Source organism: Aotus nancymaae, unplaced genomic scaffold (genome assembly GCF_030222135.1).
Source record: "Aotus nancymaae isolate 86718 unplaced genomic scaffold, 86718_ANA_hifiasm-v0.15.2.pri h1tg000014l, whole genome shotgun sequence".
In the NCBI taxonomy this organism is placed as follows: Eukaryota; Metazoa; Chordata; class Mammalia; order Primates; family Aotidae; genus Aotus; species Aotus nancymaae.
Window position 1 is genome coordinate 105869059 of NW_026988425.1, and position 25425 is coordinate 105894483.

Consider the following 25425-nt stretch of genomic DNA (forward strand, 5'->3'; position numbering starts at 1 on the left):
CTGTTGTTGCTGCTATAGTGATTTATAAAGAAAAGAAGTTTATTTTTCACAGTTCTGAAGGATGTTAAGTCTGAGATCAAAGTGCTGACATTGGGTGAGGGCCACTGAACTCTGCCTCCTCTGAAGTAGAGGAATACTATGTACTCACATGGCAAAAGGCAGAAGGGCAAGTGGGCATGAACTCCCTCCATCAAGCTCTTTTATAAGGATACGGAATCCAATTCATGGAGCCAGAGCCCTTGTGACTCAATCACCCATCAAAGGCCAACACCTCCCATTACTATTGCATTGGAGATTAAGTTTCAACATGAAATTTTGGAGGGGACAAAAACTTCAAACTGTAGCAGTAATCCTTGAGTATTTCTGGATATATAAGAAAGTATTGAGTATTGGGTACAAAAGAACTCCTTTTATTTTGTATAACTCTGTTTCTGAGAGAAAGATATGAGTCCATTCTATTTTCTCTTTGCATATACCTCTGAATTGGGGGTTTGAGGGGGGTTGAATGTTTCTTTTCAAATTACAAATTTTCATGGCAAAGCCTCCCCTTGATTCTATCTCTACTTTCCAAGATCATTCTCTATATGTTTTTGGGAAGCGCCAAGCTGTCAGTAGTTAACACTGGCTAGGTTTACTTTTTTAGCATCCATTCATTCCTCACTTCGACCTACTACACTCTCACTTCCATTCCCACCAATCCTTCACTTCACTGAAACTGTACTTGCCAAAGTCAACTGTGTCCTTCATGTTGTCAAAGTCCATCTGCTGTCCTGGATAAATGTGACCTCTCTCTGTTATTTATCACTATTGTCCATATCCTCCTTTTTGTAATCCTGCCCTTTCCCAATTTTCTTCCTTACTCCTGCTCCAAATTCTTTGTCACTAGTTACTGTAACATTAATCTTTCTTAGTTCTTGTTTCTCTGTAGTCCTTCTTAGGTTGTTTCACAGATCCTGCTGTATATGTTTGTGCCTTAAATTTTAAGTTCTCTAGCACTTTGTGTCTTACTTTCATCTTCTTACTCCCTCTGTATGGTCCCTGGGGACTTTACCTCTATTTGTATATTTTGCAACTATTTAGGAACTGGTGACTTTCAAGTTTATATCTTAGACCTTTCTTTGAATCCAGCTGCCTTCAGGACATGATGATTTGGATATTCTACAGGCACTAAAATAACAGTATGAATTATATATATTTTAATTTACCCTGCTGCTACTTTTCTTGTATTAATCACACTCTACCACAATTATTGTTTACTGTCTTTGTTATTAGACTATTTAATTTGATTTTGTGACTTTTGTGCCTAAAATATTATAAATAAATTTAATTTCATTGATGCATTAAAAATAATGAAATTAGTAAATTATATGAAATGTGAAATATGTTTATTGGAAACAGTTGCAAACTAATGGAAACTAATCAACAAATAGGTGTTTTGCATATGTGATATCATTTGCTTGTATCTATTTGAACTATTACAGGCAGCTAGTTTATTGCTGCAGCTCAGGCAGAAGTGGCATAGCTTATTTTTACGCCGAATGAGAGCTCCGTCTAAACCTTGGTCTCAAGTTGATGAAGCTACCATAAGAGCAATTATAGCTGTTTTAAGCACTGAAGAACAGTCTGCAGGTTTGCAACAACCATCTGGAATTGGCCAAAGGCCAAGGCCTATGTCTTCAGAAGAGCTTCCTTTGGCCTCATCTTGGAGATCAAATAATAGTAGAAAAAGTTCAGCAGATACTGAATTTTCTGATGAATGTACTACTGCAGAAAGGTAAATTTATGACATTTTACCAAAATGGGTCACTTTTTCTTCATGAAAATAAATTATTTATCTTAGAATCATGTGCTTTTATAATTAAAAATTACTTTTTTTTATAATCTAAGATCCATAAAAAGGTAAAGTGGAAAGAGTTTTCTACTTATCAAACTTAATTCTTCTAAGTACTAAGGTATATATGGATTTTAAACTATTGGTATCTATGTGTTATTTAATAAGGCAACTCTTTTGCAGGAAAAGGTCAAAATATCTAATTTCTAGAATTCACATATTTAGGATCTCAAAAATATGTAGACATTTTTAATTTAAATATTTTACTTGATATATGTGAAGTAACATTTTACCTAGATGTCCTTAGCAGTACTGGCTATGGCCATTTGAAAGAACAACCTCCTTACAAGCCTTATCTAGATATCAATACTGCTGACTAGCATTCATATAGAAAAATTCTTCATTCAGAGACACATTGAATGCCAGTTTTTGGTGTGAGGAATCTAGAAGTGAACAAAACAGATAAGATCTCCTCCAGAGGATTTACATTTGATTGAGCGGGGAGGCATATAAGAAGTAAACAAATTTACTGTCATATGACAAGATTTTTGTCATAATTTAGCCAAATTCTTCTTTTGTTCTTTTGCAATTAGATATGGTGGTGTTTTTATTTTATGATTATTAATGAGACAGCTCATAATGATTTATGTAAATTTTAGTAATATGATAGTGGTTATAATAAATCATTGGGCATGATTCAGAAATGTTTCTGGTTATAAAAACACTTGTTAGAATCAAATTTAAGTTACTTCATAGTAGGTTTTCAACTTGTTAAAATTGATAACAAAAATCATTCTTGCCTATGAGGCTAGTTTTGGCTATGAGGCTAGTTTTGGCAATACTGGTAGAAAAGTCTCTGTAGTAAGAACATGATTTTATAGTTAAACTGAAAATAGAAACAATGGAAACATAAAAGATACATGATGCTTACTATTTTTCAAGGATCAGGTGGGGTTTTTAGTACCTTTTTTTGATCAGACTTTCTCATATTTGAATGAAACATAAAGGCTTAATATCATTTAAAACTTCTGTTAAAGAGGAATAAAACATGTTGGTTTCCACGTTCTTCAGATATTACATTTTAGGAATAATTCAACAAGATTCCAAGGAAAGCTTGCAAAATATGTGCCTGAACCTTTCCTTCTGTTCTAAGCCCTGCTGAGAAAAAGGAGAAGACTAAAAAATACATTTTTTACTTAGGTACTCCCCACTTTTTGAAAATGTTGTTCTATAATTTTCTTGAGCATTAGTTATTTAGAATGTGGGAATATATTTTCATAGAAATTGTTATGTGATAGAGTTATTCCTAAACCAGCCTATAAAAAATTTTGTTAGACTCAAGAAACATGACATACTAATATATAATGCATGAGTCTTCCTTGTGTGCTGATTCAAATACATCAATAATTTAAAACATTGAGGAAATGATAATTTTATTGGGATTGGTAACCACTTTGGTTATGTAGGGACAGTGCACCCATTTTAACAGATGCATATTTAAATATGGAAAGATAAAATGATATGATGTGTGGGATTTACTTTTAAATATGTAAGCCAAAACAGAAAGAAAGCAAGAAACAACAAAAAATTTTTTTGTTAGATGAATCAAGTAGGTGAAATGTTCAGGAAACTAGGTCAGTGGTACTGTGAGATGTCCTACATTATGGATTTGTCTCTGTTTTTTCCTGGCACTATTTATTTTTGTGCCCTATGTATCTTATGTAAGCTGGTGGTTAGCTTTCAGGGCTTGATTGGATCCACTGTTTTGAGAAGAATATTGTATAGGTGGTGTTGCAAACTTTATATTGCAACATATCAGGAAGTACTTAATGTCTGATTGATCCAGAAAAACCCATACTTAAAAAAAAATTATGAAATTCCTGACTGCCACGGTTGTGGCATTTTTTCATAGAATTTTAGAATAGAAAAATCTTAGAGTTTAGATATCATCCTTTTATTTAACAGATAAGGAAATTAAAGCTCAGGTTAGTTAAGAGACTTGCTGAGGATCTCATATGTAGTTGTAAATTTAATACTGTCATAGACATCTATATTTCCTGACCTTAGTATTTTTATATACTATTCCATAAATCATAATATCATTGGGACTTTGGATTGGAATGGCATCTGCTTTGTATTATAAGCTAATACATAACTGATCTTTGTATTATGAACTTACACATAATTGATCTTTGCTTCCTCCTTGCTCAAGAGTATTCATGAAATCTCCATCTCCAGCATTACACCCACCTCAGAAGTACAAAGATAGGGGAATTTTACATACCAAACGAGGCACTGATGACCGATCAGATCAGTCTTCTGTGAAATCTACAGACAACAGTAGTTACCCAAGTCCTTGTGCTAGTCCTTCTCCTCCATCCTCAGGAAAGGTAGAGTATCTGAAAGAAAATGTAGAACATGTAATGTTAGGTATTTAAACAAAATTATAAAATAATTAGACGACTTTTCTTATTGTGGCCTCTGTTCTAGATGTAAGTTAAAGCTGGAAAACTTGGTACACTTTGAGTAAATTTAAAAATTTTTCCTTCATGCCAAATATTTCTAGTTATTACCATCTTGGGGTATTTTGGGATGCTTTAAAACCTACAGATCATTCACTGCTGGCATATAGTTAGGCTGTTTATTATTTCTTTCCAATTCTTCAGAACCTTTTTTGTTTTGAGATGGGGGTCTTGCTTTTTGCCCAGGCTGGAGTGCTGTGGTACAATCGTATTGCACTGCAGCCTGGAACTCCTGGGCTCAGGTGATTTTCCCACCTCAGCTTTTGAGTAGCTGGGACTACAGGTGCATGCTATCATGCCTGGCTAATTAAAGACAAATTCTTTTTTCCAGATGAGGGTCTCTCTTTGTTGCCTTGGTTGGTCTCAAACTCCTGGGCTCATATGATCCTCCTATCTCAGCCTCCAAATGGCTGGGATTAGAAGTATGAACCACCATGCCCAGCCCTTTAGAACCTTTTTTGCTAAAATAAGTAACAAAAAGATTATTTTAATTTAACTTAACTTTGGTTTATAATTTCAGAATTGAAAACAGTGGTTTCTATTAATTGATTTCTACAGTGGTTATATAAAACAAGATGGGATAGGGTTGGGAAGGTAGGAAATGTTGATATGGAATTGAAAACTATGTATCTTTAAAAAAACTTGTAATAAGAATAATTTCAAATGTTCATGATGTGATTACATTTGCTTCCTGTTTTAGTAGTTGAGTAAGTATTTGATTAGAGTTTATTTAGCTGCATTTTGTATTTTGGTGAATGTGTCTGTTGATATAATCTTTGTTAAATAAAAGGAAAAGAAATGTTTTTGTAAATTTTCATTCTCAGGTTTTCATGTGTTTTGGTTTATTTATACACCTTTATTAAGGTATAATTTACAGTAAAATTCAGCAGTTTAAATTGTATAATTTAATGAATTTTCACAAATGTATACAATCATGTAACTATACCACAATCATCTACACATTTCCGTCACCCCTACTCCCTGGTAACTCACTGTTCTGCTCTTTGTCCCTTAAGTTTTACCTTTTCTAGAATTTCCTGTAAATGGAATCATATATATGTAACATTTTGTGTCTGGCTTATTTCACTTAATAGAATGCTTTTGAAATTCTATTAAGTGAAATAAGCCAGTTACAAAACGCAACATACGTAAGATTGAGTGTATCAACAATCTATCCAAATTGTTGGGTGTATTATTGGTTTAATTTATTGCTGAGTAGTATTCCATTGTCTGGATAGACTATGGTTTATCCATTCATCAGCTGATGGACCTTTCGGTTGTTTTCACTTTTTGGCTATTAAGACTAAAGCTGTTAACATTGTACTAACTGGTACTAACATTCAAGTAAAGTCTTTGTGTGTAAATATGTTTTCTATTCTTTGGCAAATCCCTAGGATTAGTATTGTTTGAGTTGTTTGACAAATGTATTTTAGCTTTACAAGAAACTGTCCAACTGTTTTTCAAAATGAATGCACTATTTTGCATTTCCTTTAACTATAAGAGTTCCATTTGCTCCATATTCTTGACAGTATTTGGCATTATTAGCCTTTGTAATTTTAGCCATGTTAGTTGGGTATATGGTAATAGGCCATTATAGTTTTAACTTGTATTTTCAGTTGCATTAACAGTTGATAATGATGTTGAGCATCTTTTTATGTGCTTGTTAGCCATCGTGCGTCATCTTTGTGAAATGTCTGTTCAAATTTTAGTTCACTTTTTGTTGTTGGTTTTTGGTGATTTGAGTTTTCTGTATATTCTGGGTACGAGGCTTAATTATATGTTTTGCATATTTCTTCTAACAATATGTAGCTTGTTTTTCCATTTTCTTAATAGTGTCTTTTGAAGAGCAATTATTTTTAATTTTGATGGAGTTCATTTCATCAGCTTTTTCTATTATGATTAGTATTTTATGTGTACTAAGAAATTTTTACCAAACCCAAGATCATAAAAATTTGCTCCTATGTTTGTTTTTAGACGTCTATAATTGGCAGTCTTACATTTTAGATACACGATTTACTTAAGTTAATTTTTTTTTATAGTATGGGTGGGTCAAGAATTACATTTTGGCTTTTGCTTATACAATTGTTCCAGTACCATTTGTTAAAAACCATTTGTTTTTTACCATTGAGTTACTTTGACACCTTTGTCAAAAATCACCTGACCATAAATATGTGGTCTACGTATTGAACTCTTCAGTTTTATTAATCTCTCTCTCTCTTTCTCTCTACATATATATGTATATGTGTGTATATATATATATATTTGCCAGTGGTATTCTGACATTATTTTAGTAGCTTTATATAAGTAAGTATTGAAATCAGTTAATCCTTCAACTTCCATCAGTTGTCTTTCAACTTTATCTTCTTCAAAATGCTTTTGGCTATTCCAGGTTCTTTGTAGTTTCATATAAACTTTAAAGTCAGCTCATCAGTTTCTACAGAAGAATTTTTTAGTATTTTGAGTGGGATTGCATTGAATCTATAGATCAATTTGAAGAAAGTCAACAAGTAACAATTTTTAGTCTTCTAATCCATAAGCATAGTATATCTGTTCATTATTTAGATAGTCTTTAATTTCTCTTAACAGTGTTTTATAAATTTGATAGTACAAATATTACACACTTTTCATTAAATTTATCCCTAAGTATTTAATGTTTTGATACTATTTTTTAAAATTTTAATTGCAGGAGTATTCACAAATAAATTTGATATATGTATATCTTCCCTGAAGCTTACGACCTTACTTCATGTATTTGTTAACTTTTTATGTAGACTTCTCAGGATTTTCTACATGAATCATCATACCATCTGATAATAAAGATAGTTTTACTTTTTTCCTTTTCAATCTGATTGCTGTTTATTTCTTTTTTTACCTTATCTCTCTGGCCATAGCCTCCAGTAAAATGTTTTTCAGTGTTGAGAGCCACATGTCATTGCCTTGATTTCAGGGGGAAAGCATTTTTTGTCTATTAGTATGGTGAATTTCATTACTTGATTTTCTTATGTGTATACCTCACTTGGTCATGGTGTTACCCTTTTTATATATTGCTGGATTTGATTTTGTTAAATGAGGGATCTTTGTTCATGAGGGGTATTATTTTGTACTTCTTTTTTCTTATGTATCTTTGTATGTTTTGATGTCAGAGCAAAGCTGGCCTCATAATATTAGTTGGGAAGTGTTTGTCCCACTTCAGTATTTTAGAAGAGATAGGCAGAATTGGTATTATTTCTTCCTTGAATCTTTGATAGAATTCACTAATGAAGCTATTTTTAACTTAACTCTAGTGTCATCTGGAATCAGTATAATGATACTTCAGATATAGTTTGAGAACCTTGCAACAATGTAACAATGTTCTTTTTTTTTTCTTTTGAGACAGAGTCTCACTCTTTTGCCCAGGCTGGAATGCAGTGGTGTGATCTCAGCTCACTGCAACTGCCACCTCCAAGGTTCAAGTGATTCTCCTGCCTCAACCACCCAAGTAGCTGGGATTAAGGCACCTGCCACCACACCTGACTAATTGTTTGTATTTTTTAGTAGAGACAGGGTTTCACCATGTTGGCCAGGCTAGTCTTGAACTCTGACCTCAAGTGATCTGCCCACCTTGGCCTCTGAAAGTGCTGGGTTTGCAGGCATGAGCCATGGTGCCCGGCCAACAGAGTTCTTTTATTTTACACTTTTCTCCTTTGTGTTATTGTTTTCATAATTTTGTTTCTATGTAAATGTTATAATGTATTATTTTTACTTTACATAGTCAGTTATCTTTTACGAAGATTTAAAAGCCAGAAAAATATTTTTTATATTTATCATTTACTAATCTTGTGCTCATTATTCTTTCGCATTAATATGAATGTCTATTTTGTATTATTTACTTCTATCTGAAGAACTTCCTTTCTGGAACTCTGGATAGATGTAAGTCCATTTCATATGGTTCCATAGGTCACTGATGTTCTCTTCATTTTTTTCAGTCATTTTTCTGTCTTTACTTCATTTCAGATAGTTTCTATTGTTTTGTCTTTATGTTCACTGATGTTTTTATTTAGTGTCTAAACTGCTGTTCTTTCCTTCTAGAGTGTTTTCAAATACTGTATCTGCATCTCTAGAAGTCCCTTTTGGGTCTTTTAAAAATATCTTCTGGCTGGGCATGATTTATGTTTGTAATCCCAATGGTTTGGGAGGCCAAGGTGAGATGATAGCTTGAGGCCAGGAGTTTGAGAACAACCTGGGCAACATAGGAAGACCCTGTAATCTCTGTAAAAAAAATTTAAAAATTAGTTGGTCATGGTGATGGGCCACCTGTAATCCTAGCTACTGGGGAGGATGAGGCAGGAGGATCACTTGAACCCAGGAATTTGAAGTTATAGTGAGCTATGATTATGCCACTGCATTCCAGACTGGATGGCAGAGTGAGACCCTGTCTCCCTAAAAAAAAATAAGTAAATAATGTCTTCCATTTCTCCTCTCATTATGTTCAAGTTTTCCTCTACCTTCTTGAACATAATAAATGTATTTATAACAGATGCTTTAACATTCTTGTCTCCTAATTACATCAACTCTGTCGTGTCTGAGACTGTTTCTGTTTATTATTTTTCCCTGGATAGGTGTACAATGTGTTTTGTTTTCTTGTTATCCAGTGCTTTGAGGAGAAAATGTAAGAGTACAAATTTTATATTTCATATGCACATGGGAAACGGATTTAGATTTGTAAAGAGCTAGTGAAAATCTACTTGTAAATGTATCTGGTCATTGCAATCAGAGTCTCAGGTTGACAATAGTATTTAACTTCTCTTTAGACTTAATTATGTAAATAACAACCTTTTTATATTCTCCTGTTTCTTTTGTGTTTCTTGTAATTTTGTTGGGTGGCTAGGTTTTTGTGTATTCTTTTTTTTTTTTTTTTTTTAGTGTATATTTTAAAATAGCTAAAAGATTTTTTTTTTTCTTTTTTTTTCTTCTTTTTTTTTCAATTTTTTTTTTATTGCATTTTAGGTTTTGGGGTACATGTGAAAAACATGCAAGGTTGTTGCATAGGTGCATATGTGGCAGTGTGATTTGCTGCCTTCCTCCCCTTCACCTATATGTGGCATTTCTCCCCATGCTATCTCTCCCCGACTCCCCACCCCCTGCTCTCCCCGCCAACTCCCCCCCAACAGACCCCAGTGTATAGTGCTCCTCTCCCTTTGTCCATGTGTTCCCATTGTTCAATACCCGTCTATGAGTGAGAACATGCGATGTTTGATTTTGCGTTCTTGTGTCAGTTTGCTGAGAATGATGGTTTCCAGGTTTGTCCATGTCCCTACAAAGGACGCGAACTCATCGTTTTTGATGGCTGCATAATATTCCATGGTGTATATGTGCCACATTTTTCCTGTCCAGTCTATCATTGATGGGCATTTGGGTTGGTTCCAGGTCTTTGCTATTGTAAACTGTGCTGCAGTGAACATTAGTGTGCATGTGTCCTTATAGTAGAACGATTTATAATCCTTTGGATATATCAAAACTACATTGAGATACCATCTCACACCAGTTAGAATGTGTATTCCTTTCAATAGGGTTAGGCTTTGTTCTGATTTACAGTTCAGTTGCAATCAGTTGAATCCTTTTGAAGTTTGCTTTTAGGTAGTGTTAGGGTTGAGCCAAAGCAGTCATTATTCTGTTATTAATTTAGTTCCAATACTAAGGTATGGCCCTTATATGGGCCAGTTCCATATATGCTACAGGTTCTATCAGTTCTGGCTGAGGATAACATGAAATATTCCCAGCCACGTGTCTTTGGTCTACTTGTTTTCCTTTGACTCTTTCCCTGTCCTTGGGTTATTTATCTTTTTTCTCTTATGTTCAGGTCTGCACTTGGCCAAAACTGCAGACCCCTCTGCAGTTCCTTTGGAGCTGTCTCTATGTGCAACTCCTTTCTATCTAGTACATTGCCACGCACAGTAGCCACTTTGGTCTCTGAACTCCACTTTGGTCTCTTTCTTCACAACTTAATGAGACCACTGGACTCATTTTCTATGTCCTCTGAAAACTGCCCCCAGGCAGTAACCTGGAGAAATATTGTTCTGTTTTCAGATTTTGAAAGTTTATTAAAACATTTTCTTAAAGTATATTTGAGGTATAAATCAAAGTTGGTACTCCAGGATCCTTTGTTGATAAGGGATTTTGAATGCTCTGCAAATGAGTACTTGTTTTTGGCTAACTTTATTTTGGTTGAGTCTTGTACGGGTTTCAGACATGATAGAGCTATTTGCATTTGTTGAATATATGGTAAAATATTTTGGCTTATATGTTTATGAAAATGTTATTTAATGGAGCCTATTGGTTTTGAAAGGTCAGATTACCTGTCAAGAACTTATGTATTCTTTTATAGGGCTCAAAATCTCCTTCACCAAGACCAAACATGCCTATTCGTTACTTCATAATGAAGAGTAGCAATTTGAGAAACCTTGAAATATCTCAACAGAAGGGTATCTGGTCTACAACCCCTAGTAATGAACGTAAGCTAAATCGAGCCTTTTGGGAAAGTAGCATGGTTTACTTGGTATTTTCTGTTCAAGGATCTGGACATTTCCAGGTGAGCCATCTTGAATCAGTAAAAAGGGGTTGTTCTGGCTAAAGGTTGCATCAGAGATTTTTTTTTTAAAAAACTAGCTTTTCATTACATCAGAATGCAAGAATGCCTTTTGCTTGATTCAGAATGAGGGATATATTGCATCTTTTTAGAGGATGATAGAACTGGAATCCCTTTGTTTTTGCCTTGTCTTACCAGAGTCTTTCCATTACTTTGAATCCACCTGAGAATTAGTAAATCTAAAGTTGTCTTCAGAAGGAAACTATGTTCATGAGAAACAGGAGCTACTTCCTAATTGAAAGAAGTCAGTGAGACTCAGGAAACAGTGAATGAACTGGTGTTATTAGAAGAACAGTCCACAACCAAGGACTCAACAACACTGGCAAACATAGAAATGGAAAGGCTCAGGTTGAATGAAAAATTTCAAGAAAGTCAGGAAGAGAGAATATCTCTAACCAAGGAAAGAGACACCTTAAAATGATAAAAGAAGTCCTTGAAGTTAAACATGACCAGCTGAAAGAACACATTAGAGAAACTTTGGCTAAAATCCAAGAGTCTCAAAGCAAACAAGAACATCTTTAAATATGAAAGAAAAAGACAATGAGAAGGAAAAACTATGTTTCCTTCTGAAGACAACTTTAGATTTACTAATTCTCAGGTGGATTCACAGTAATGAGAAGCTTGACCTTTTGGTAAATACTTATTTAAAGAGGCCAAGGAAGTTAGACAATCAGTAAACTAAGTATGTTTCTTAACCTATCTTCACTTAATGTATTATATACCTGAATTTATAAAATAATACATTTATTATTTGATGTTTATTATAATTTTTGGAATAAAAGCTTAGAGGTTAGCTTGTATCCATTTATTATGGAATAAATATGAACTTAGTACTGTTGATACTTTATTTAGAAATTATTGTTATTTGAAATTGTTAGGAGGCTAGAACTGGTTTTTCCTCTAAAATTTGCTAAGAGAGCTTTCAATGAAAAATTTAATAGATAGCTTATTTTTTGTTTTTGTTAGGTATCTGTTATTTTTAATATTATATACTTTATCTTAAAATTTTAAAAACTCAGCGTTCTCAGATAAATTGAATTTAGACATGTTAGTCTCCTCCTCACCTCTATTCCTTCCTCCCATTTTACCTCCAGGGATTTTCTAGGATGTCTTCTGAGATTGGAAGGGAAAAGAGCCAGGACTGGGGCTCTGCTGGACTAGGAGGAGTGTTTAAGGTGGAGTGGATACAAAAAGAAAGTCTTCCCTTTCAATTTGCACACCATTTACTCAATCCATGGAATGACAACAAGAAAGTGCAGATAAGCAGAGATGGGCAGGTATACAATGGCATTTTCTTTTTACTTTTGTTTCTGTTTAGTTTTCTTGTTATCTAGTGCTTTGAGGAGAAAATGTAAGAGCACATATTTTATATTTCATATGCACATGGGAAACACAGGTTCAGATTTGTAAAGAGCTAGTAAAAATGCTTGTAAATGTGTCTGATTGCTTGTCCAATCAGAATCTTAAGATGACAGTATTTAACTTCTCATTGGCTTTAATTGTAAAGTAAATAACACCCTTTTTATATTCTAGTGGCTTATTTCTATTATGTTTTGCTTTTTCATGATGCTACTTACATGCATTTTAAGATAGTTAAGATGATGGAAATTAATGTATATTGACTGAATACTATGCTAGCTGCTTTATAAGATATTTCTTATAATTATTAGTCCAATTTTATGTATGAGGAAATAGACTGATAGATTAGTTTTGCCTAAGGTCACACAGCTAATAATTTATCTGAACTAGTATGACTTGTTTCAAATCACACTATAAAAAGTGTTCAGGTTCTTCTTAAGTGCTTTTCATAGGTATTCCACAGGAGTAAAGTGACATTCTTTTCACTTGTATGAGAATATTTTCATTTTTATTCTAAAATAATGATTTAGAAGAAATTTTATATTTGTTAGCTAGAAATAATTCTTAGAAAAAAAGAAAAAAAGTATTTTAATAATTTTCAAGATAAGAAGATACAGTTACCTAAGAGAGTTTCTTAAAAAAAGCCCAACATCGAATATGCTAGGTTTCACAGTAAATCTTTGGAAGTTCCAGCTGAGTGAGTGCTTTTGCTAATTCTCTATTAAAAACAAAATCCATTATTTTTAGGTATAAAAAGTTCCAGAAGGACTGCATGGGAATCTGTTGCCATTTTGTCACAAACGTTGAAAGATTTTTCAGATTAACTGCAATCTTAAATCTGGAAATAAACTCCATAAACCTTAAAGCAAAGAATTAGAACAATTCATACCATATGATTTTAGCATTTTCTGGCAGGAAAATGAAATTTAAAGTGATTTTCTTACATTTTTATCACTATAGGTTCTGGTCATTGAAAATTTTCAATCCGGTTCTTTTAATGTTTGTTTTGACTTCTGATTTATCTAGGAACTAGAACCTCAGGTTGGTGAACAGTTACTCCAGTTATGGGAACGTCTTCCCTTGGGAGAAAAAACACAACTGATTGACATTCAGGTTATACGATCTTGACTTTAAGTATTAGCAGTATTTTTGATCATTAGGAACTTTTCAGATTACTTATCTTATTTTTCCCCCCCTCTCTTCTAGAACTCTTAGCTGTGGAAGAACATCATGCTTATTTATAACCACTGAATGCACTGACTTTCAAAAACTGAGATGGGGTGTGTGTTATGCGTGGGCTTTTTAACACTTCTAGTGTGTTGTTTTAGAACAACCATCTTCATATATAGGAGAAAAGGATTATTTAAACTTTTATAGTGATCATAGAGAATGATTACATGATGTTTGTAATGAATAAAGTAGTAGTAGTTTCATTATTTGGCACAATAGCAGTTACGTAAGTTTAAATTGATTTTTGAAAACACTGAATTACAGTTCTTATTGATGACTTTTTAATGCAAAGTAAATTGTTTAAGAAAGGCCAGAATAAATCAGTACATCTGAGCACCATTTTAGAAGAGTTAACTCTTAAGATTGTCATTAAAAACAAACACATCAACACCTTTGAAAAGAAGCAGGGGAAAAACAATAAGGACAACAACAACAAAAAATCAATGAAATTCTACACATGTCCTTTTTAAAAATAGTATGTGCTAACTAAGGGCTATTCATTCTACCATTTTTAACCTGAGACACATGAAGAAAAAAGAAGGATATTCCTTTTCTGTGATTATGAAGTGCAATAAAATCTGAATAAAGGGCAAAGCTTCTCCCTGATCAGGTTAGATTAAGTGCTTAGTTTTATTCCTAATGCTGCCCCTTTTAACCTAATGTGTACCTTTCTCTTTTCTTCCTCCCCTCCTTCTCTCTTCCTCCCCTCCTTCTCTTCCTCCCTTCCTTCTCTCCCTACTCCTTCCCTGCATTTCTCCCTCCCTCCCTCGTCACATCTCATATGAGCACAGTAATTATGACCTTTTTGTTTTGGCTACAACTTGGTTGAAACAAGTTCAAAATTAAACATGTTCATACAAGTTTTTAAAAAATTCTCAACTGGTAGCTTTCTTGCTGTATGGTTTTCAAACTAAAGCCTGCAAGTACCCTAATTCTAAATGCTGCCTTCCGTGTTTTTTTAGTACGTTTTCACTTGCTTATGTTTTCAGATATGATTTTCCTTTTTCACATATATAGTTCAATAAATGGGGAATAATTTTTTTTGTAAACCTGTGCTAGTGCCAAGTCTAATATTTCTTTGCCATCTCAGAATTATTTATCTTTTTACCACCACTGTTAAATAAAATTTCCTTAGAGACTTTTGGAAGGGAAAATAGAGCAACAGGGAAAAATGAAAGAAATGTTTTGGTTACTGAACTCTAAATAGACAGGTTTGATAGCGCTTTTCATGACACATTTTAGTTATTCTTATAAAAGCAAACAAACAAACGTGTGTAAATTAAAGGCAAAAAGAAAACTTTGGTTTTATATTGGAGAACAAAGAAGTGAAAAATCATGGGTCAACATAAAATCTTGAGAACCCTTTTACTTTCTGTGGGAAAGCATTATATAGTGGTGCATTAGTTTAGAAAGTCAACTGTGATTTTGCCTGTATTTCTAGTTATTAGTTTTTGGGGTTTTTGTACTTTAAGACATACCTGTAAATTAAGCCTATGTGAATTATATTTCACTGTATGTGTATTAGAGTTCTCTTCCTATTAGAGCAACTTGTGTTTCCTTGATAATGTGTACATTTTTAGGTATATACTTAATAGTTCACAATGTTCTAAATTCAGAAGGACTTAAAAAAATAAAACTTGTTTTAATTTCCATCTGTTTTGTAATATCTAGCTCTATATGTAAATGATGGGTTTGTTGGTATTTAAAATGAATACAACTTGAATGTAATTAAAATGCTGTTTTTTGGAAGAGATGGACTTTAAATATACTTATTAAAAAGAAATTGTATTAAGTTATTCAGTCTTGTTATTTCTTATGCTTTATAATAAGACTAAGTTAACAATGATTAGCAATATCCTCTGAGATAATAACGAATTTCAAACACCTTGAAGAATACTAAATTGATATGGAAGGTGATGGTTTGTATCAAAACTCCCTCCCCTACAAATTGCCTTCTTTCAATGGGAGATGGCAAAAATCTCACATCATGTGTTTAGTATAAAATATTTTAAATATTAATAAAATGCAAAAATAGGAAACTTAAACTATATTGAAACATTTCCAAATATTATGAATAGTACCTTGTACTTAAATGTTAGTATTTTTTTAACTTTATTCACAAAGTTCTTGTCTAAATATCCAGGAAAAGTTTATAGTACAATATCTTGGTAGCTAACACTACTTTTTCTGAAGAATTTAGTTCTTTTCTGTCAGCTAGTTAATGTTTTGTTTCTTTCAGCCAATGGAGCCCTCCATTCAGAAAAGGTGGAGCACTTGCTGTTTGAAAAATACTACCCAGACATTTCTTTGTAGAAAGTAGTAGTAGTACCTTAAATACTTGGGTTCCATTAGTCCTTTCAGAAATCTCCCAGAGAATTTTAATATTTGTTTTCACTAATTCTCTAGAAGTTGTCTTTTTTTTTTTTTTTTTTTTAAGTCAGGGTCATTTTCTGTCACTCAGGCTGGAATGCTGTGGTGAGATCACAGCTCACCACCACCACAGCAGTCCTCCCACCTCAGCCTCCCAAGTAGCTGGGACTATAAGCACATGCCACCATACCATGCCTGGTTAATTTTTTTTTTTGGTAGAGATGGGATCTCTATATTACCCAGGCTGGTCTCAAACTCCTAGACTCAAGTGATCCTCTTGCCTCAGCCTCCCAAAGTGCTGGGTTTACAGGCCTGAACCACTGTGCCCGGCTATATTGTCTTTTATTTATAATTAATATTTAATATCACAGTGACATACTGAGATATAACAGGTACAATTCTTGCTTATCTTCTCCAGGAGGAGCTTATCTTCTTTTGGGTAACAATTTTATTTAAAATTGTGAGTAACAATTGTGCACAATTGTTACAGATAGGGTTAAGGCATTTAAGAGAATAATCATTGAGGTCTTCATGGTAGAGCTGCATTTGAGCATGCCTTTAAGAAAAGAATTTGTGAATGGATTGGGACAATGTTAAAACTAGTGAAGAGCTGGAAAAGGATGAGATGTATTTGATAATATATAATTGACAATAGCTACCTGGTAAGGTATTGTGTAAGAGTTTTACAATGTGAAATACAGAGTGTTTAAGAAATGCTAAGAAGTGATAATTGAATCTAGTGGAACTTGTGCTTTAATATGCAGATGGGGTGGCTGTTAAAAATTCTTCCTTGGCCTATACACAGGGTCTGATCAGCAGGTCATTAGTTTTTAGTACATACTTCAAGTACTGTCAATTCAAATGGACAATAAATAATACTGAAACATTGATAAACAAAGATACTGTGTTTTAAAGTTCATATGTAATCAACACAAAATATTCACATTATGTATCTTACGCAATAAAACAAGAGGTGCTTGATTAGAGTACTAAAAGTAGAGATATATAATAAAGGATTTACCTTGTTGCAAGATACTATAATGTGTTATATCAAGAAATAGCTTCACATTTAATACAATATCTGCATTTGAGGCCAAGCTCCAACACTCAGCAAATCACGTAACTTTTCTGACTTCTAATTTCCATGTTTGAAAAGTGAAAATAGCATCTTCCTTCTCTATCTTACAAAACAATTAGAAGGGTCAAATGAGAGTGCTTGGAAAACTATGAATACTATACAAATATCAATGGTATTATCTGCCTAATAGTGTCCAGTACAGAGTGGGCACTCAAGTGTGGTAGATCCCTAATGTATATTTATTCACACCTTTTTCTCTACTAAGTTCAAAGTCAGTTGAGAAAGTAGGAAGAGACTGAAATACTAGTTTTATTACTAATGAAGTGAAGATCATGGCTCAGATTCATGGCCACTCAAAATTTCTAAATGCAAGCTATTCCTCATTCATTGAACTTAATCCTATGATCCTAAGCCTCACCTACAGGGACAGGCCACATATTCAGTTGTTGAGGAAGAGAACATGTGCATCTTGAGACTACAAGACCCAAAAAGGAAAATCCAGGAAGGAAGAACTTGAGAATACTCAGTCCCTTCAGAAATCAGTAAGACGTTGTCACTTCTGCTGGAGGGAAGGAAACAAAGGCAGAAGTGTTCTTCTCATTACGTATGTATGGGCAAGTGTCACGTTACAGTGCAAGCAGGAACCGAGCAGAGGGAGAGCTTGTATTTCTCCTCAGGAGAGACAAGGCAAAGAAAGGCAGAAAGAATCGTCCATGAAGTAGAAGTAAACCAGAGTAACCAATCCCAAGGACAAGGGAGCAAACTGATGGAGTTGATCCTGTCACGCTGCAGCACTGGATTTGCAAAGACGTTTTATCTAAGAAGAGATGTCTGTAGATTTAGTAAGTTTGGATGTTAGGCTGACGTGCCTTCTCATGATGAAACTGCTAAATCTGCCTATTAACCCATTTATGCTGGAGGTTGGACATTTTTGGGAAAAATCAGACCTTGGCAATGATCTTGAGCAGTAGGATAAAAATAATTCCCACATTCTTAGCATTCCAATAATGGAACACTAGGCATAAAGGGATTAAGAAGCTTGGCATAGGCTGGGCACAGTGGCTCATGGCTGTAATCCCAGCACTTTGGGAGGCCGAGGCTCGGAGATCATGAGGTCAGGAGTTTGAGACCAGCCTGACATTGTGAAACCCTGTCTCAACTGAAAATACAAAAATTAGCTGGGTGTGGTGTTGTACACCTGTAATCCCAGCTACTCTGGAGGCTGAGGCAGGAGAATCGCATGAACCCAGGAGGCAGAGGTTTCAGTGAGCCAAGTTCGCATCATTGCACTCTAGCCTGGGTGACAGAGCAAGACTCCGTCTCAAAAAAAAAAAAAAAAGCTTGGCTTAATCTGAGTTACCTGTGTATTTAATGAATGGTCAAACAGCATGTCTGTTCTTTCAGTTTCTAAGAAAGGAAAAAAGAATGATTTAATGGATTATTTATTTTGGGAGGATGGACTTAGTGTGCTCAGTTTAACTCTTCCTGAATTCTCCATCTGTGTACTTTTTCTTCAGGCAACTGACAATTTCTTTAGAAGAAATGCATATTCTAAATTAAAATGAAAGTGGGAAATAATTTATATGCTAATATCCTCATCTCACAATTTTTTTGCATGATATTCAAGCCATTTGAGCATAGTATGCCAATAGAGATAAGCTCTTGCAGATAATTTCTTCATTTTTTCCTCCTATATCCATGTACATATCTTAATCTACTTATATAAATTAAGACAACACTTTAACATGCACATTGAAATTTAGTGAATGTTTGATAAATATTTTCAAATCTTCTATGAAATTGAAAGTCAAGAAAAGTTTATAAGATTATCAATATATTTGACACAAATTCAGAGTTCTTATTTAGCCAATTGGGAAAAAAATTTTTAATTTTATTAATCAAAATGAGAGATCAAGCCTAGAATAACACAAATATATTCCTGTGCATATATTGTATGCACATGTAGTGGAACAGGTTTTTGGGTGTATGTCCATAGTAACAAAAAAGCAAATGCCATTTATTTTGTTCTATTGCAGTCAGTATTGGAAATTAGCTTTCTTTTTTTTTTCAAGTTGTGGGGTACATGTGCCGGTGGTACAGGTTTGTTACACAGGTACACACATTCCATAGTGGTTTGCCGCATCCATGCCTCCATCATCTACATTAGGTATTTCTCCTAATGTTATACCTCCCCAATCCCCCCACCCCTTGCTATCTCTCCCCTAGCCCCCATCCCTCAACACACCCCCTGCTATCTCTCCCTTAGCCCCCCCATCCCCCGACAGGCCCTGGTGTGTGATGTTCCCTCCCTGTGTCCATGTGTTCTCATCGTTCAACACCCACTTATGAGTGAGAACATGCAGTGTTTGGTTTTCTGTTCTTGTGTCAGTTTGCTGAGAATGATGTTTCCAGCTTCATCCATGTTCCTGCAAAGGACGTGAACTCATCCTTTTTTATGGCCGCATAGTATTCCATGGTGTATATGTGTCACATTTTCTTTATCCAGTCTATCATTGATGGGCATTTGGGTTGGTTCCGAGTCTTTGCTATTGTAAACAGTGCCTCAATAAACATATATGTTCATGTGTCTTTATAAGAGAATGATTTATAATCCTTTGGGTATATACCCAGTAATGGGATTGTGGGGTCAAATGATATTTCTATTTCTAGATCCTTGAGGAATTGCCACACTGTCTTCCATAATGGTTGAACTAGTTTACACTCCCACCAACAGTGTAAAAGCATTCCTATTTCTTCACATCCTCTCCAGCATCTGTTGCCTCCTGATTTTTTAACGATAGCCATTCTAACTGGCATGAGATGGTATCTCAATATGGTTTTGATTTGTATTTCTCTAATGGCCAGTGATGAGTTTTTTTTTCATATATTTGTTGGTTGCATAAATGTCTTCTTTTGAAAAGTGTCTATTCATATCCTTTGCCCACTTTTTGATGTGGTAGTTTGCCTTTTTCTTGTAAATTTGTTTAAGTTCTTTTTAGGTTCTGGTTATTAGCCCTTTGTCATATGGGTAGATTGCAAAAATTTTTCCCATTCTGTTGGTTGCCAGTTCACTCTGATGATAGTTTCTTTTGCTGTGCAGAAGCTCTTTAGTTTAATTACATCCCATTTGTCTATTTTGGCTTTTGTTGCCATTGCTTTTGGTGTTTTAGTCATGAAGTCCTTGCCTTTGCCTATGTCCTGAATGCTATTGCCTAGGTTTTCTTCTAGGGATTTTATGGTGCTGGAAATTAGCTTTCAATTTAGTATTCTGTAAAAGTTTTCCTAAGGTAGATGTGCAGAATCTTTTGGTTATTATACGAAACAGATTCTTCATATTTTAATTAGCTTTGAGACACAAAAATTAACTGTACACTTATAAGAAATACTGATATTTAGGAAATTAAAATGTCTTATATAAGAGATTATATAAGTGAATGGATCAACAGAGTAAATGTTTATTGGATCAAAACTTTCTGTGAGGTGGATTATTTTAAACTAGGATGATTTTGACTTGGCAGCTTAACACTTAACTAATGGTAAGAATGAAAACAAAATAGTACAAAAATTGCTGTTCTTAGCAATTTCTCAAGGCCATATTTTCTAACTTCTTTTCATTCTGAAAGAATACACAGTGGCATAACAATTACTCTGTGATTATATAATGAAATCACAGAGGCTTCAAAAAAGCATTGTTCCTCATGCCTCACTGCCCACTCACTCCCTCACTCTTCAATACATGGCCAACTTACTGTTTGAATGATGATATATACGTAAATTATTTCTGTGTCTGCTGCACACAGTTATGAATCTAAGGTTTGAGTAATTCTTATTCTCTAATTTGTGATTTTTTTTTTTTCTTTTTTGAGATAGGATCTCACTCTGTCACCCAGGCTCAAGTGCAGGGGCACAATCATGGCTCACTGCAGCCTTGACCTCCTGGGCTTAAGTGATCCTCCCACCTCAGCTTCCCGGGTAGCTGAGACTTCAGGCATATGCACCATGCCCAGCTAACTTTTGTATTTTTGTAGAGGCAGGGTTTTGTCATGTTGCCCAGGCTGGTCTTAAACACCTAGGCTCAATCAATCTTCCCTCCTTGGCCTCCCAAAGTGCTGGAATTACAGGCTTGAGGCACTATGTCCAGCTAATTTGTGATTAAAAAAAAATTGCAATTTTTAACATCAAATATCAATGCACAAAAGATAAAGTAGTCAAATCCCATTTTCATGAATGATATATTTGTCATAATTTTTCCAAATGCTATATAGTTTTTAGCATATTGAATATACCTTTTCATAGATGCTGTGGATTAAATACAAGATTACTCAGAAAAGGCAAATGAATGTAATATGAAGGAATATTGGAAGCTTTCATTTCTAGACATTTCCTTGTTTACTTATTCTGACGCCTACAGATTCATTATGAAAATTCTATTCCCTTGGATCTAGTCTTGAGGCATTGTAATTTGATCTCTTGAGAAGGGTTGTAGATGGATTTATCAGTTAACAACCTAGTTGGAAGATATTTGGGTTTTGGATTTGGGATGGAGTAAGCCGTGAAACAGAGCTTTACATATATACATGTGTTTATGTATAAATCTGGAATCCAAAATAGTACTATTGACAATAATTTCTATTTGGGGAAATGGGAAGGGCCAGAAGGAGACATATTGTGATGTTTTTATTTCATACTATGCACATAAAGATTTACAGCTGGTGCTGATGTCAGATTTCATTGCTATTTCCACTCTTTGCCTTCTTAAATCAAGAACTTAATTTTCACAGATTAATTTGTCAGTTGCCATTATTTTTCAGTTTGTCTGGTAATTTGTTTAAAACTTTTCTTCACTGAGTTTGTGTATTTCCCACCCCTATCCACAATTCATATTTGTTCCTTCAGATTCTCTGGGCAGCTTAGAGTTACAACAGCCATCCACTATTCACTGACACCTTGTATTCACTGAACAACTCAGCCTTGCTCTAAAAACTACAGCAAAGGTAAACAATGGGAAAAGAATAATCTTGAATGAGTACTATAAGAAAAGACATATTCATTTAAGAATTTGTTCTCAGAGACACATTCTTCATCATTTAAAATCTTGTATCTTGAGATAGAGAAAGTCTTAATGAATAAATCAAATAAACTTCACTCCTGCATAAAAGACCACAACTGGTAACTTACAAGTGACCACAACCTCTTAGTTCTGGTGTGGAATGAACTTCCCAGTACACAGATTCCCCACTCTGCTCTGGAACTCGCCACAGTTCACCAAAAGGACCACACAGTGCAGTCAGTATGCCTAAGGCCACTGGATGCACCTTGGTCTTTCCAGCCAAATGTGAACTCTCCATTTGACTGTCAGAATCTCAAACAACATTTACAAAATTGACCTACTATTCTTTACCCCAAACCTTATTTACCCAAAGCTGTCCTCCCTTTAACTGATGCTGATTTAAGTCTTTTGGTTGCTCAGGCCAGAAAACTTGAAGTCATCCTGAACTCCTTTTCAATCCAACCCATCAGAAAATTATCTTGAGTCTACCTTCTAAATTATATCTGGACTTCAGCCATTTCTCACCACATCTGTCACAACAACTCTGTACTGAGCCACAATGAATCGTTCTTACCTGGATTATCAAAGTAACTTGCTAAGATGTCTTCCCTCTTCTACCTCCTCTTCCCCCTACACAAATCTATTTTCAACACAGCAGTCACAGTGATCTTTAAAACATTAAATCTGCTCATGTCATGTTACTTTTCTGCTCAAAACCCTGCAGTGGTTCCCTATTTAATTCCAAAGTTCTTACATAATTGGGTCTCCCATTATCTCTGACCTTCTGTCTTCTACTCTCCTTTTCTACTCATCCCACATTAGCCACATTGACCTCCTTACTATTCCTTGAATATACCAGGCATGTTTCAGACTCAGATACCCACTAATGCTCTTCACTTTGCTCTTCTCAGAATATCTGGACAACTAATTGTCACCATTTAGTATTAATTTATTACAAAGTTTTCTTTGAAGTGTCTAAGTTTTAAAATGAATGCAGTAAAATGAGCTTTTAAAATATGTACAGGTCTATGAATTTTAACACATACAAATTTAGGTAACCACCACAATTAGGATGCAATTTCATCATCTTAAAAAATTCCCTTGTGCTACCCCTTTGTAGTTTCATCATTCCCAACCCCTATCCCCTGCCAACCACTGATCTGTTCTCTAACATTCTAAATTTGTCTTCTTGAGAATGTCATATAGATAAAATCATACAGCATGTAACCTTTTGAGACTGGCTTCTTTCACTCAGCATGATGTCTTTGAGATTTCATCCAAATTATTGTTTATATCAACAATTCATTTCATTTTATTTTATTGCTGAATAGTATTCATTATTTTTGAGAATGGCTATACCATTTTTCATTCCTCCCAGTAATGTCTGAGAGGTCCAGTTGCTTCACATTGTTCATAGCAGTTACTATTGTCAGTATTCTTTATTTTCACCATTCTATTAGATGTGCAATAGTATCTGATCTTGGATTTGAGTGGTATCCCACTAGTAGCCACTAACATCAAACATCTTTCCATGTGCTTATTTGTCACCCATATATCCTCTTTGGATAAGTCACCCATATTTCCTCTTCAAGTCTTTTGATCATTTCAAAATTATTATTGTTGAATTTTGAGAGTTCATTATAGATTCTGAATACAGGTCCTTTGTCAGATATGGTAATTTGAGAATGCTTTATTTGTAGCTTGTCTTTTCATTCCCTTAACAATATTTTTCATAATTTTCAATTTTGATAAACTATAATTTGTCATTTTTTATGGATAGTGATGTTGGTGTCATGTCTAAGAACGCTTTGCCTAACCCCCAGTTATGAAGGTTTTCTATATTTTTTTCTAAAAGTTGTATAGTTTTATATTTAGATTCATGATCCATTTTGAGTTAGTTTTTGGATAATGTATGAGATAGGTTGAGGTTCATTTTTATGCATATGAATATCCAATTGCTCCAACACTATTATTTAAAAGACTACCCTTTACTATTGAATGGCCTTTGCACCTTTGTCAAAAAATCACTTGGCTATATTTGTTTGGTTCTTGAGTTCTTGAGTTGAGGAGACAAAGTTGAGAGTGGGAAAAGCAGAGCACCCAGAGCTCATAGAACAGAAGACCAGAGATGAGAGAACTGCATAGAAAGTAAACCCCAACCCTCTGCAGAGGGCCCCTCTGGAGTGCAAGCTGCTGATCAGTGCATGCATGCAAAAACTACCTCAAGTCAGGAAAAGAACCATCTGAAAAGATTGAAGAAAACAGTGCCTGGTGCTTATAAATGGCCAGAAATAGTGCCTGTTCCTACCAGACAGACTTGCAAAACTTCAGAAAAAGGCAAAAAAGGAAAAATGGTACAAAAAAACCAAATGGAAATAACAAATAGAAACAAAAACAACAACAAAAATAGAAAACAGATAGTAGACTCAAACTGAAAAAATTAGTAATCCTATGATATGGCTTGGCTGTGTCCCCACCTAAATCTCATCTTGAATTGTAGTTACCATAATCCCCATGTGTCATAGCAGGGACCTGGTGGGAGGTTATTGAATTATGGGGGCAGGTTTTCCTGTGCTGTTCTCATGATAGTGAGTAAGTCTTATGAGATCTCATGGTTTTATAAAGGGCAATTCCCTGCAAAGGCACTCTTGCTTGCTATAAATTACCTTGTTTGGTGTGTCTTTTTTGTTGTTGTTGTTTGTTTGTTTGTTTGAGATGGAGTCTCATTCTGTTGCCCAGGCTGGAGTCAGTGGCACTATCTCAGCTCACTGCAACCTCTGCCTCCTGGGTTCAAGTGATTCTCCTGCCCTCAGCCTCTCGAGTAGCTGGGACTACAGGCGTGCACCACCATGCCTGGCTAATTTTTTTGTATTTTTAGTAGAGACAGGGTTTCACCATATTAGACAGGCTGGTCTCGAACTCCTGACCTCATGATCTGCCCACCTCAGCCTCCCAAGGTGCTGGGATTATAGGCGTGAGCCACCGCGCCTGGCCGGGTGTGTCTTTATTAGCAGCCTGAGAACAGATGAATGCATCATATTAAATGGAATGGTTCAAAAACTCCAAATAAAAGGGAGAGCTTGTCAGATTGGATTAAAAAACACCAAGACCCATCTACATGATGCCTACAAGAAATGAATCATAAATATAAAGACAAATAGGTTAAAAGTTAAAAAAAAAATGAAAGAAGTTATGTCATGCTAAGATTAACTTTTAAAAATCTAGAGTGGTTATATCAATATCAGACAAAGGAGAATTCAGAACAAAGAATATAATTGGGATAAAGATAGTAATTTAGTAATAATAAAGGATCAACGGATATAATAATCCTAAAAGCTTATGCTCTTAGTAAAAGAGCTT

The 25425-nt window shown here is 34.6% G+C and overlaps 1 protein-coding gene across 3 annotated transcripts in view; it reads left to right on the forward strand.

The window, feature by feature from the left end:
* Positions 1–13786, forward strand: part of YTHDC2 (YTH N6-methyladenosine RNA binding protein C2) — a 79094-nt gene extending 65308 nt beyond the window's left edge. The window contains exons 25-30 of one of the 3 annotated variants that reach the window (XM_064376224.1): positions 1482–1774; positions 4044–4221; positions 10718–10921; positions 12073–12255; positions 13364–13450; positions 13544–13786. In XM_064376224.1, coding sequence (XP_064232294.1) covers positions 1482–1774; positions 4044–4221; positions 10718–10921; positions 12073–12255; positions 13364–13450; positions 13544–13552 — 954 coding nt within the window. In that variant the 3' untranslated portion in view covers positions 13553–13786. Of the gene's footprint in view, positions 1–1481; positions 1775–4043; positions 4222–10717; positions 10922–12072; positions 12256–13363 lie in introns of those variants that run through there. The other 2 variants (XM_064376223.1, XM_064376225.1) reach the window with 2 other exon arrangements.
* Positions 13787–25425: the final 11639 nt, after the last annotated feature.